This window comes from Sapajus apella, unplaced genomic scaffold (assembly GCF_009761245.1).
Source record: "Sapajus apella isolate SASKATOON/1434 unplaced genomic scaffold, GSC_monkey_1.0 scaffold35, whole genome shotgun sequence".
NCBI classification, from domain to species: Eukaryota; Metazoa; Chordata; class Mammalia; order Primates; family Cebidae; genus Sapajus; species Sapajus apella.
Window position 1 is genome coordinate 20,556,794 of NW_022436975.1, and position 11,875 is coordinate 20,568,668.

General features: G+C 48.2%; 2 protein-coding genes across 3 annotated transcripts in view; one reads left to right on the forward strand and one right to left on the reverse strand.

Annotated features, from left to right (window-relative positions):
* The window catches only part of SLCO5A1 (solute carrier organic anion transporter family member 5A1), a 154,655-nt gene extending 144,890 nt beyond the window's left edge, over window positions 1-9,765 (reverse strand). Inside the window, exons 1-2 of one of the 2 annotated variants that reach the window (XM_032296297.1) lie at window positions 9,544-9,765; window positions 6,487-7,910 (exon numbers count right to left, since the gene is read on the reverse strand). In XM_032296297.1, the coding sequence (XP_032152188.1) occupies window positions 6,487-7,414 (928 nt within the window). In that variant the 5' untranslated portion in view covers window positions 7,415-7,910; window positions 9,544-9,765. The remainder of the gene's footprint in view (window positions 1-6,486; window positions 7,911-9,543) is intronic. The other variant, XM_032296298.1, reaches the window with a different exon arrangement.
* Window positions 8,520-10,943, forward strand: LOC116563604. The gene has a single exon (XM_032296299.1). It carries the CDS (start codon window positions 9,074-9,076, stop codon window positions 9,611-9,613), a length of 540 nt encoding a protein of 179 aa, XP_032152190.1. The 5' UTR covers window positions 8,520-9,073; the 3' UTR covers window positions 9,614-10,943.
* The last annotated feature ends 932 nt before the right edge of the window (window positions 10,944-11,875 follow it).

The window sequence follows — 11,875 nt, forward strand, 5'->3', positions numbered from 1 at the left end:
GAAGGAAGGAAGGAAGGAAGGAAGGAAGGAAGGAAGGAAGGAAGGAAAAGAAAAACAATATGGCCAGGCACAGTGGGTCATGCCTATAATCCCAGCATTTTGGGAGGCCAAGATGCGTGGGTCACCTGTGGTCACAAGCTGGAGACCAGCCTAGGCAACATGGCAAAGCCCCATGTCTACTAAAAATACAAAAATTAGCTGGGCATGGTGGTGGATGCCTGTAATCCCAGCTACTCGGGAAGCTGAGGCAGGAGAATCACTTGAACCAGGGAAGCAGAGGTTGCAGTGAGACAAAACAGTGCCCCTGCACTCCAGCCTGGGGGACAGAGCAAGACTTGGTCTCAAAATAAAATGAAATAAATACAATAGAAAATAAAATAAAAATAAAAGCAATAATAATTACTTCCAAGCATTTCCTGGAACCTGTCCTCGTTCACCATACATCCTGCCGCAGTCCATGTGGACAAACGTAGACCCACAGGGGTGAAATGGCAAACTACAAGCCCCTCAAACTTCAAAGGAGCTTTCACTATGTTATACTAGGTGCAAATATGCATTACTTCAATACATTAAAGAAAGATGATCACCAAATGTTGGCTGCAGAAAGTTTTCATGATAAAACCTTGAGTCCTGAGAAAATTCAATTAATCAGGTTATAACATTACTAAAGCACTGATCAAAATGTTTCTGTACAATGTTTCCCAGGAATGCTCTCTTATACAATGTTTTAATTTTCCACACAATGTTTCTTTTCTTTTTTCTAACTTTAAAAAAAAGATATATTTAAGGGTTTTCATACTTGGAAAGAGCAAACTATCTCTCACTCCCCTCTCTGCCCACACCCTAGGATGAGTTTTAATTCTACTTGGACAGAACAAAGCCTTGTCCCTTACAGTTTGCAGCACATTTGCATTCACGGAATCCCACTTGGTCTTCAAAATGTTACAGCAAGAGAAACAAATGTGCTCATCCCCATGTGGAAATAGAGGCTGGGAGAAGCCAAGGGATTTGTCTAAACTTCCATGACCAGTTGTTGGTAGAGTGGGACTAAAATACAATTTTTCTGCCTCTTTATCCGGTGCTCTTTCTAAGGCATGGGGCCAATTCTAGCTCTTCTCTGCCATGCGAAGTCAGCACTCACCCCGCTTAGCTGATGGCTGACCCATGCCAACCACTGATGATACTGAATTTCACCAAATCAGAGTTGAGGCTTTGTATTCTAGAAACGCGTCCGTTTCTTCCTTTCCCACCTAGTTTGCCATTCTTACTCTTTTCCCTGTTGAATCATGAATTTCTTGCCCCCAAAGGATCACCTTTTCTCTCTCTCTTTACATGTAAGATATAATTACAAATTATGGTCTAGTTGCTAACCTTGCTTCTTATTAATACCTCCAAAGCTTTCTCTATGCTCCTCGTCAACCCTAAGCCTCTCTACTTGCAGAGGTTAAGGCATTTCATTGCTATAAATGATTCTATATCTCATCTATGACCACAACTCTTCTACACTTAAGGCTGCCAGAATGTTAACATAGAAGTTTCAAAAGATTAAGATACACACTTACATTCCATTTCAATGGTTTTTACGTTACCACAGATATTTCTTCCTGCCCATAATTACTAACCTACTACCTGATTTTTTTTCTTTCCTCTGAGATTATAATGAGAAGTTAGAAAGATGAACAGGGAAGTTAAGAAAGGGTTGGGCGGTTAAAAACGTAACACAGAAGGCCGGGCGCGGTGGCTCAAGCCTGTAATCCCAGCACTTTGGGAGGCCGAGGCGGGTGGATCACGAGGTCAAGAGATCAAGACCATCCTGGTCAACATGGTGAAACCCCGTCTCTACTAAAACTACAAAAAATTAGCTGGGCATGGTGGCGCGTGCCTGTAGTCCCAGCTACTCAGGAGGCCGAGGCAGGAGAATTGCCTGAACCCAGGAGGCGGAGGTTGCGGTGAGCCGAGATCGCGCCATTGCACTCCAGTCTGGGTAACAAGAGCGAAACTCCGTCTCAAAAAAAAAAAAAAAAAAAAAAAAAAACGTAACACAGAACACCTTTGTGAAAAATAAGAAAGGTATTTTAGCCTGTTATGTATTGGGAAATGTCTCACATCATAATTGGTCAATACTGCTCATGTTCTAAGGGCATAATAGTCTCTGACTCTAATTTGTACAGAGGTAGGTCTATCAAACCTACTTTAAAGGGTTTAGAGAATAATCTTATTTTGATCATGTTTTGACGACTTCAAGGCAATTCTGCATTCTGCGTTCTTCTGCGCTGTTGGAAAACTCTGCTGAATCTGGCACATCCTTCAGTTTCAACTGGCTCTCAGGGCTTCTTGCCAAGGAGCCATGCACTGTAGAAGGAAGCTCAAGATCCCCGGGGTCAGAAGGGCATGGGGTTGAGGCCCTTAAGTAAGTCACTTAAACTCTCTGAGCCTGTTTCCTCATCTGTAACACAGGGGAAAAAATCTCCATCTCATAAGTTCATTGAGAACATTAAGTGAAATAATATATGTAAGATTTCTCATACTCGAACTACTATAGCTTTTACTGGGATCCATTTAATAGGAAGCAGAATTCTCTTGGTTTCTAAAAAAATGTGTCCGAATGCATTCATCAAATTTTTTCCAGAAAAAAAGCAATTTAATCAATATCTTCAAAAAAGAAAAGAAGGAGGAAAGTGAATACCATTTCTATTCCTTTCCTTCCCTTGCACACGTCATTTTACGCCCCTACCTTGAATCAGCAGTATTGACCTACACTGAAGACACCTCAAATGCTGGGACTGTGTCTCATTTTTGGTCTTCCCAAAATTAGCAGAGTACCTAGCACAGAATATGTACTTCATATTCACTTGCTGTTTTTCTTCTTGGTGGGCAACCACTACCAGAAAAGGTAAATCTCAGGGCTCTTGTCCGTGGATGTCCTCCCTTTCAATAGGGTTCTGCCTGTCATTTTGACAAAGCTAGTCTGCATCGATGCTACCAAAGGTGGGATGGAAGGAAGATCCAAGTTTTCAAAGTAAGTAGAAGCAAAAATCAGCAAGAATATGAAAAACAACTGGCATATTTACTCAGAGTCCAGGTATCACTCTACAGATTCATTATTATTTCCAAAGTGAGAACTGTATTTTTTTTTTTTTTCTTTTTTTTTTTGAGACGGAGTTTCACTCTTGTTACCCAGGCTGGAGTGCAATGGCGCGATCTCGGCTCACCGCAACCTCCGCCTCCTGGGTTCAGGCAATTCTCCTGCCTCAGCCTCCTGAGTAGCTGGGATTATAGGCACGCGCCACCATGCCCAGCTAATTTTTGTATTTTTAGTAGAGACGGGGTTTCACCATGTTTACCAGGATGGTCTCGATCTCTTGACCTTGTGATCCACCCGCCTCGGCCTCCCAAAGTGCTGGGATTACAGGCTTGAGCCACCGCGCCCGGCCTGAGAACTGTATTTTTACAATGGAAAGACACATCAATCACTCACTCAGCCAAATGATTATGCTTAATACCACTAATTAACGGCAAGGTGCATGTAATATAAAACACCCAGCATCGCCTCTGACATAGTCTGACCAAAAACGTTTTGTCTGAATTTAGTCAAGCCTCTAGGTTGATCTTCTAGCATAAAAGAAATACAGGGAATGGAGGAACAAGGTAAGTCACACCATGAGGAAATGATCAGATACATCTAAAATGTGGAACATTAGCCTTGTGCCTTCAAAAAGTCTATGCCATGGAAAAAGAAAAAAGTTGAGGCACAGTTCTGGATTATAAAAGGCTAAAATGGCTAACAGCCAAATTCAATGCATGAATGAATGTTGATTAGTTCCCCATTTAAAAGGTAATTATTATTAGCCTGGGAAACATGATGAAACCATGTCTCCACAAAAAAGTAGCTGGGCATGGTGGCACAGGTCTATAGTCCCAGCTACTTGAGAGGCTGACGTGGGAGGATTGCTTGAGTCTGGCAGGCAGAAGTTGCAGTGAGCTGAGATTATGCCACTGCACTCCAGCCTGAGTGAAAGAAAGACCCTGTCTCAATCAATCAATCAATCAATATAAAAGACTTTCAGAGGACAATTGAGGAAATCCGAATATGACCTGAATATTTAATATTAGGGAATGATTATGAACTTTCTTAGGATGTTGATGTTCCTTCAGTTATATAAAAGAATACCCTCATTTTCAGAAGATTCCCTAGCAGTGTCTGCAATTACTTTTAGAGGGCTTAGCCTCTCATCCCCCAAAATATATTTCTGTACATTCATACACTCACACATAGGTTGACAAAGCAAGCATGACAAAATAAACAATTATTGGGTCTACTTGTTGGATATACTGGTGCTTATTATAATGTTGTTTCAACTTTTCTGTGTGTTTAAAATTTTGTCTTAATAAATGTTAGAAAACACAGAGGCAAGGTAACAAGCAAGCTATTCTTCTCTACCCAGTAAGGAAATTTCTTTCCATTTGCATGTAGTAATAAAAACAAGTTATAAAACGCTCATCCTGACCCATTGAGACAGTTACTGGGGATTACACTCCCCTCTATACCAGCTTCTGGGGACAGTAACTATACTGAGGACAAAACCTAGCCTTCTTACATTGGATGTCATTTTCACTGTCCTTTGAAGATCTTACTATTCCCAAATCAAGGATCCTATGAGCACATGGCTAATAAATTGTTAAATATAGCTAATATTTGTTTATTTGCCATTTTAACTTACCATCTCTTAGATGGGATCTAACTATGTTTCCCAGGCTGGTCTCAAGCCCTTGGGACCAGCAATCCTTCTGCCTCAGCCTCCTGAGTAGCTGGGACTACAGGTGTGCACCACCACACCTGGCTCCCATTTCAGTGGTTGGTTGGTTTGTTTGTTTGTTTTGAGATGGAGCCTCACTCTGTCACCCAGGCTGGAGCGCAGTGGCACAATCTCAGTTCACTGAAGCCTCCGCTTCACAGGTTCAAGCGATTCTCCTGCCTCAGCCTCCCAAGTAGTTGGGACTACAGGTGCACACCATCACACCCAGTTAATTTTTGTATTTTTAGTAGAGATTCCCAGTTAAATTTTGTATTTTTTAAATGAGGAACTAATCAACATTATGTTGGCCGTAATGGTCTTGATCTCTTGACCTCATCATCCACCTGCATTGGCCTCCCAAAGTGCTGGGATTACAGGCATGTGCCACTGCGTCCAGTCTCAGGATTTTTTTTTTTTTTTTAATAAAGTAAAATCCTTTAGCTTGCTTAGGGTGCACTCCAGTAGAGAAACGGAAAAACAAAAATCTCATCTGGTATGACAGCCATTGATCCTTCTTATGGATTCAAATACATACCTTAGAAGTTCAGTTTTGTAGAACCAGCTACTACAGGGAGATGCTAACAACCTGGAATTTCTAGGATATAAATTTTCCTACCCTCTGCAACTGCTGCCTGGCCTCACGTGAGCCCCCTGTACTTAACTCAAGCACCTCTGTCCACTGTTGCTGATTTATGTAAGTCAACACACCAAATCCCAGAGCCACAGCTTTTCAGAAAATAGGAATGGATTCTTCTCCCAAGTTCATATAATTGAGGGTCTTTGACAGCAATAAAAAATAGCTTTGGATAAACTTATGACCTGCGGTGTTGCTTCTTCATAAAGATAAGCCAGTCATTGTACATCTTTCAAATTTTTATTGTTGTTTTTAGATAGCAATGAAGGTGACATATAAGAAATATAGGTATGAATCCCAACACTTTGGGTGTTGGGAGGCTGAGGCAGGTGGATCGCCTGAGGTCAAGAGTTCAAGACCAGCCTGCTGGCCAACATGGTGAAATCCCATCTCTACAAAAATTAGCCAGGCATGATGCCAGGTGCCTGTAATCCCAGCTACTCAGGAGGCTGAGGCAGAAGAATCACTTGAATCTGGGAGATGGAGGTTGCAGTGAACCAAGATAGCACCATTGGGCTCCAGCCTGGGTGAGAGAGAGATTCTGTCTAAAAAAAAAAACTTTTAAAAAAAGAAAAAGAAAAACAGAAATACAGGTATGAAGGCAATAAAGCATGATGTATGTAGTGTGGCCACGCCACCATCCCTGCTGCTCTGGACAGAAATCAGAAGCAGCAGCAGATAGAAGCAGAAAATCATTCAAAACTTTACACACAAGGCACTTCTATTGCTTCCTGAACAAGTGTATTAGAATATAAACTTGACAAATTGGAGCTTTTCCAAAGGTAGGTAGCAACAGAGAGAAGCATCAGCCCACGAAGTTTATGTTGCTTGGGAAAAGACAAACACGAAATATGAGTCTGAAAATTAGTTTTGAAAACTCTCAACTAATTGATTCTCTCTCAAACTGAAAACACACCACAGCAAGGCTAAAGCATAAAGTGAACTGATTGTTCAATATAAATGAAAATGCGAAAGATAATGTTTCCTTTTGATTTTTGTAAGGAAAGTAAGTTTCAGCGTGAGTGAAATGTATCTGAGAGAACAGGAAATTCTTACCTAGGTACAAGGAGGAGTTTTCTTTCTTGACATTGTCATCTAAGTAGGTTGGTCCCAGGGTATAAATGGGTGTGGAACCCATTCCAATGAGAATCTGCGCACAAATGAATAAAGCCACGTAGACCCAGTGATTATTTCCTCCCGAGTCCTTCGGACAGGCGGGAGGCTCCAAAGTGGCGGTGGAGTTGCCTCCCTGACACAGGCCGTCGTTGGGGGCCGAGGCATTCAGCTCTTGGATCTGGTAGGGGGGTGAGATGAAATGAGGTAAGGCGAAGAGGGCCGCCCCGAAGGCGATGAGGAGTCCACCCACGGCCAGCCACAGGGGCCGCCGACCCCGGCCGCCAAAGTAGCTGACGAACACCACCACCACCAGGTTCCCAATGTCAAAGCAGCTGACCAGCAGCCCTGACTCGGAACTCTTCAGACTGTAGCGCCTTTCAATGGTGGTAATGACGCTGCTCAGGTACCCAGAGACCATTAACGCCTGGATGAAGGTCAGAAAGCACATGCACACCAGGAAGCAACGGGAATCCGTGAGGACCACGTAGAGGCACCTTCTCTCCTGGAGTGTGGCCAGGGCGGAGGACACTGAGAAGGTTTTGCTGACGTCCACTCTGTGGTTGCAGTCCCCAAGCCCTGCCATCCCCGCCGAAGTGGACGGGGCAGAGGGACTGGGGGCCAACGGGTTCGGGCCTTGTTTCAACTCCTGGGGGCCCGAAGAATCTGTACAGCCGAAGGCCGGCTTGGCGTCTACACTCGCGGGACTGAGGCTCGGCCGGCAGGAGGCGCTGCTGAGGACAGGTAAACTCTTAGACCTGAGGGTCTCCGGCTCGCACCTCTCTTGAACAGCTCCTGCGGTGGCCGGTGGCTCCAGCTGCTCTCCCGCCCCGGGCTGCAGTCCACTGCCTTCGTCCATGGCGCTTACCATTCAGATTCGATAGCTGACGACACCCAAGCACTCCAAAACGTTTCATCCACTGGCACGAGGGGCCGAAGCCGGGCCCACTCAGTCTTGCCTACCTGGGACTGGGGCTGGGGGTGCAGGGCCGCGCAGCAGGGCATCCTCACCAGCAGGGAGGTGCCCAGTGCATCCTGACCACAGACGCGGCTCCAAGGCTCCGCAGCCGCGTGCCACCAGGGACAGGGGTCCGCGGGGTCCTGTGATGAGCCCTGCTCGGCGTCCCCCTCCGGGCAGTAGCTTGAAGCAGGCGCCTTGTGCGTCCCGGGATCATCCCCTCCGCCGCCACCGCCGCCGCCGCCGGCCGCTGCCGCTGCTCGGCCTGAGGCCAGGAGGGAGTGCGCCTCGCGCAGAGAGTGGGGAGCACTTAGCGCTGCTGTCCACGCCGCATCCCACCTCCCTGAGCTAGGGGTGCCGGGTCCTCGCCGCCTGGGCTCCCGGCACCCTAGGGAGTGAAGCTGCCAACCTGCCAGGCAGAGAGAGAGAGTGGTCAGCGAAGAGCAGCTGCACCTTGGGGCTAGCGTCCCGGTGCCCCGGGGGCCAGCGTTAGGTGACCCTGAACGGTCCGGTCCCCAGAGGGACGGAGAAGCGAGCGAGGAGCTGAGCCCCGGAGGACTAGGCTGCAGTCTCTAGTCCCGGAACAATAAGCAGGAGGCAGTTGGCAGAGAATCTCCCTCATTGTCTGCCGAGGACCTGCCCCCGCCCCGCCCCTTTTGCCTTAAACAGTGCATTTGCTTTTATATGTTAATAATTATCAACCTGGCAGCTGTGACTCAGAGGCAATGTCTGTTATTCGAGTGAACTAATTGCAACCTTTTTGTACTCCTACTCCATTACTCAAAATAGAAAATGCCCAGAAGAACAAAGGAAACTTTTTCACGGACACACAATGTATTCCCTGTCCCAATTTTTTAAAAAAGGAAAGAAGAGGGTGGGGGTAAACTACGTGTGTAGAAATGTGTGTGCACACTGGTGTGCGCTGGCACGTGTGCGCCACTAGATTCGAATCTGTCTGCTCCACCAGAGACACGAATTCAAAGCCAAAGGCAGCAGCAAAAAAGGTCAACATGCTTGCCTCTTTATTCCAACACTAAAAATAACCCTCTGCCCGAAAGAACTCTTCAATTACAAATACCAGGGGCATTCGAGGCTGTGGCCCGCACTAAGTCCCAGGGCGCAGTATCAAGCGAAACCGAAAATCCGTCTGCTTAGCGGAGAGCTAGGGAAGCCACAACCAAACAAAGAGATGCCGGCACGCTGTCACAGGGCGCGCGAAGAGCCCACGGAGCCAACTGGGCGCACGCGGGCCGGCGGGGAGGTGTGCTATTGACTGAGCGCACCCCGCGTGCGTGGGCCTGGGGAGCGGGCGCGCGTGCGCGGCCACAAACACATATACACACACACACACCGGAGTGTAAGTGTTGGAACCGCTCTCGCGATCCCTCACCCAGCCTGAATTCAGCGAGAATCAAAAACAGGTGTGCCCCCAGAGTAAGCCCCCGCCCCTAATCTTGGGGACCCTCACTCCACTCCTCCAGCCCAGGGCGGGGACAAGGGACGGAATATGCACCAGGTGGAAGAGAGCCGAGCTTCGCTGCACTGGGTTTCGTTTTGCGGCGCGCCTTTGTGATGCTGCTGAGAAAAGAAAGGAGGAAGGGCCAGGGAGAACGGCGGAGAGGCTGGGCTGCCAAGGGTGGCCGCTCCGGCGTCTCCCTCGGCTGTGCTGGGCCAAACCCGCTCCCAGATTCCCGGCCTGCTAGCCACTCACAATCCCGGGCTTCCCCGCCGCCGCCTTGCCCAGGCGCCTTCCTGGGGAACCCCACCAGCCGCTGCATGCGGAGCGAGGGAATCCTGGCAAACTCCCTCCGCGCGCAGGGGGCGTCCGAACCCCCTGCCTGGGCGAGCGCCCTCACCGCAGCGCAGACTCGGATGGACACGCCGATCCCAGCAGGGAGCTCTTGGAGCAGGCGTGGAATCCCAGGGACACCCCCTGTGCGCCCATCACACATACACACACACACACGCACAGCCCGTGGGAGGACCAGACCGCCAGCGACAGCCCGCCGCGCTGCCCGGGCGCTCAAGCCGCCGCTACTCACTAGCGAGTCTGTCCGTCTGTCTGCCTGGCTGAGTGGAGCGGCTGGAGGGGGTACTGAGCTACGGGAATAGTTGGAAGCCGCGTAGGGAGGCAGCCTCGGTCCAGCTGGAGAGAAATCAGTGAATGAGACTGCGACTCCGGCTGAACTCTTCCCCCCACCCCTCGCCTGTCACCCGAGCCTCTCCTCCGCTCCAAACAGACACACGCGCACGGAGACGCGCCCGGAGAGGAGCAGCCGAGGGCGCAGGCGCGAGGGCAGTCACCCAGCCCAGCCCTTCCGCAGCCAGCCACGCCGCTGCCCTTCACCTGCGCGGCTGCGAGGGCCGAGGAACGCTGAAGCCCTGAGGGAGCCGGTCTCTAGAAAAGTCAGCGACTGAGGCTGACAGCCCACTCTGAATAAAGAAATCATTTCTGATCGTTCATTCCGTGCCTTGGGCACCCACGGTGTCTCACTCACCATAGTAGGTTCTGGGACCAAAGATAAACAAGACAAGGTATTTGGTCGGAGGAAACCTCCGGCTTGTGGGGGAAATACTCACGTAAATGACTTAAAACAACGTGGTACATGCTGTGCAACCTGCTACCGGAGAAGCCAATATCCATTAGCCTTCATTTCCACGCAGCAGGAAGAGTAGAGGCACCGGGGCACGGTGCTGCCAGTCAACAGGTGGATGAGCTGCCGGGAAAATTGCAGGGATGGGGCAGAGGATCACACTGCAAGAGTGGCTGAGTAGGAAAGGACACTACGGGCTTCCTAAGTTGTGTATTGTCAATACCGTTGGAGCAGTGACATTCTGACTTCCTCACCAGAGAGCTGGCTTTGACAATAATAGGTAGACAGAGGTGAGGCCACACTGCGTGGACAAAAGCAGGTTGGGAGGCAGTGTGAAAGCAAAATGTGATGAGGCATTGGCAGGGGGCATGGAGAGGAGGGAAGTGGGCAGCTGATGCAATCTGCAAGAGGAGAAAACAGGTCAAGGTAGGATGACTCCCAAGTTTCTAGCACCAAGTTGGGTGACTAGGTGCCTGATAGCCAATAAAAGAACAGGGAAAGAAACATGTTTGAGGGGAAAGATGGTTCTCATCTAGATGTGTTGAGTTTGAAATGTTTGGGGGACATCCAGTGTACATGCCCCATAAGCCATTGGGACACACAGGAGGTTTGGACTAGAAATATTGATCTGTAGTCATCAGCCCGAAGGCGGCATGAGAAAGGCTGAGATGAACAGGGAAGATCATCCAAACTGTGGAGAGACCTTGGGAGAGAGGGAGCAGCTAAAGGAAGGAGACTGGAAGCAAGGGTCAGAGAGGTATGGGATGAATCAGAAAAGCCAAAAGAGCAGACAGCTGTAAGAAGGAAAGGGTCAAATGCGCACAGGCTGCAGGGAAGACAAACAGGATGATAACTGCAGAAAAAAAAAAAAAAAAAAAAAAAAAGCCTCTGAGGGCGCTGGTGACCATTGACAGAGCAGGGTAACACTCTAATGGAGGGAAGGAGGTTGCTTACAAGTGCCAGTGACCATGCCGGCCACTGCTGCCAGGTCGAGGCCCCTCCACTGGCCCTTGGCCTTATCCAATGAGAGCACTGTCTCCAATTTACAGATGTGACAAGTGTAGATAGGTCAAGTAGCTTTATACAGGCACACAGCTAGTCTGCAGACAATATGAACGAATGTGCTCCAAAAGACTATGTTCTTTCTTAACCTCTTCACCCTGACTCTCTACTGTCTCTCCTGTCATTGGATCTCTACTGTCTCTCCTGTCATCCTGACTCACCAATGCACCTTGATTCTGTTGTTTATCTCCCTTTAATTCAACAACCATTGTATCTACAGCTGATCCTTAGAGAACAATTAAGGCCAGCTGACTGCAAAGAACAGTCAGCGTGTACCTGAAGTCATTCTGAAACAGCATCGATCTTCTGGCAGCAGCAAGACTGACCTTTCAACCGAGGCATTTCTTCATTCCCTGCCATTGTCTCCTTCTCTTGAGATCGCCATCAGTCCCAGTCACTTTTCTACAAACAGGCAATAGGACTCCAGCTGCCACCCTGCCCAGAGTTTAAGTCCTTCACTGCTGATAAAGTGAGCAAAGATATGTACCCAAATACTCTTCTGAGCTTATTCTAAATCCAAACAGAATCAACCTACCTCCTATCACCTCCTTCCAAGCTCTGTGCCTCATTCTCTCATTTCAGTCTCAGCTCCAGACATCAGCAAATTCAATGTGTGGCATCAGGTGCCACCACAGGACTTCCCTACTTGAAAATCAAGCAATCATGTCCCTGCAATGCACTGTCTTTATTCATAGTCAATTACCATAGTTAAAGTAGA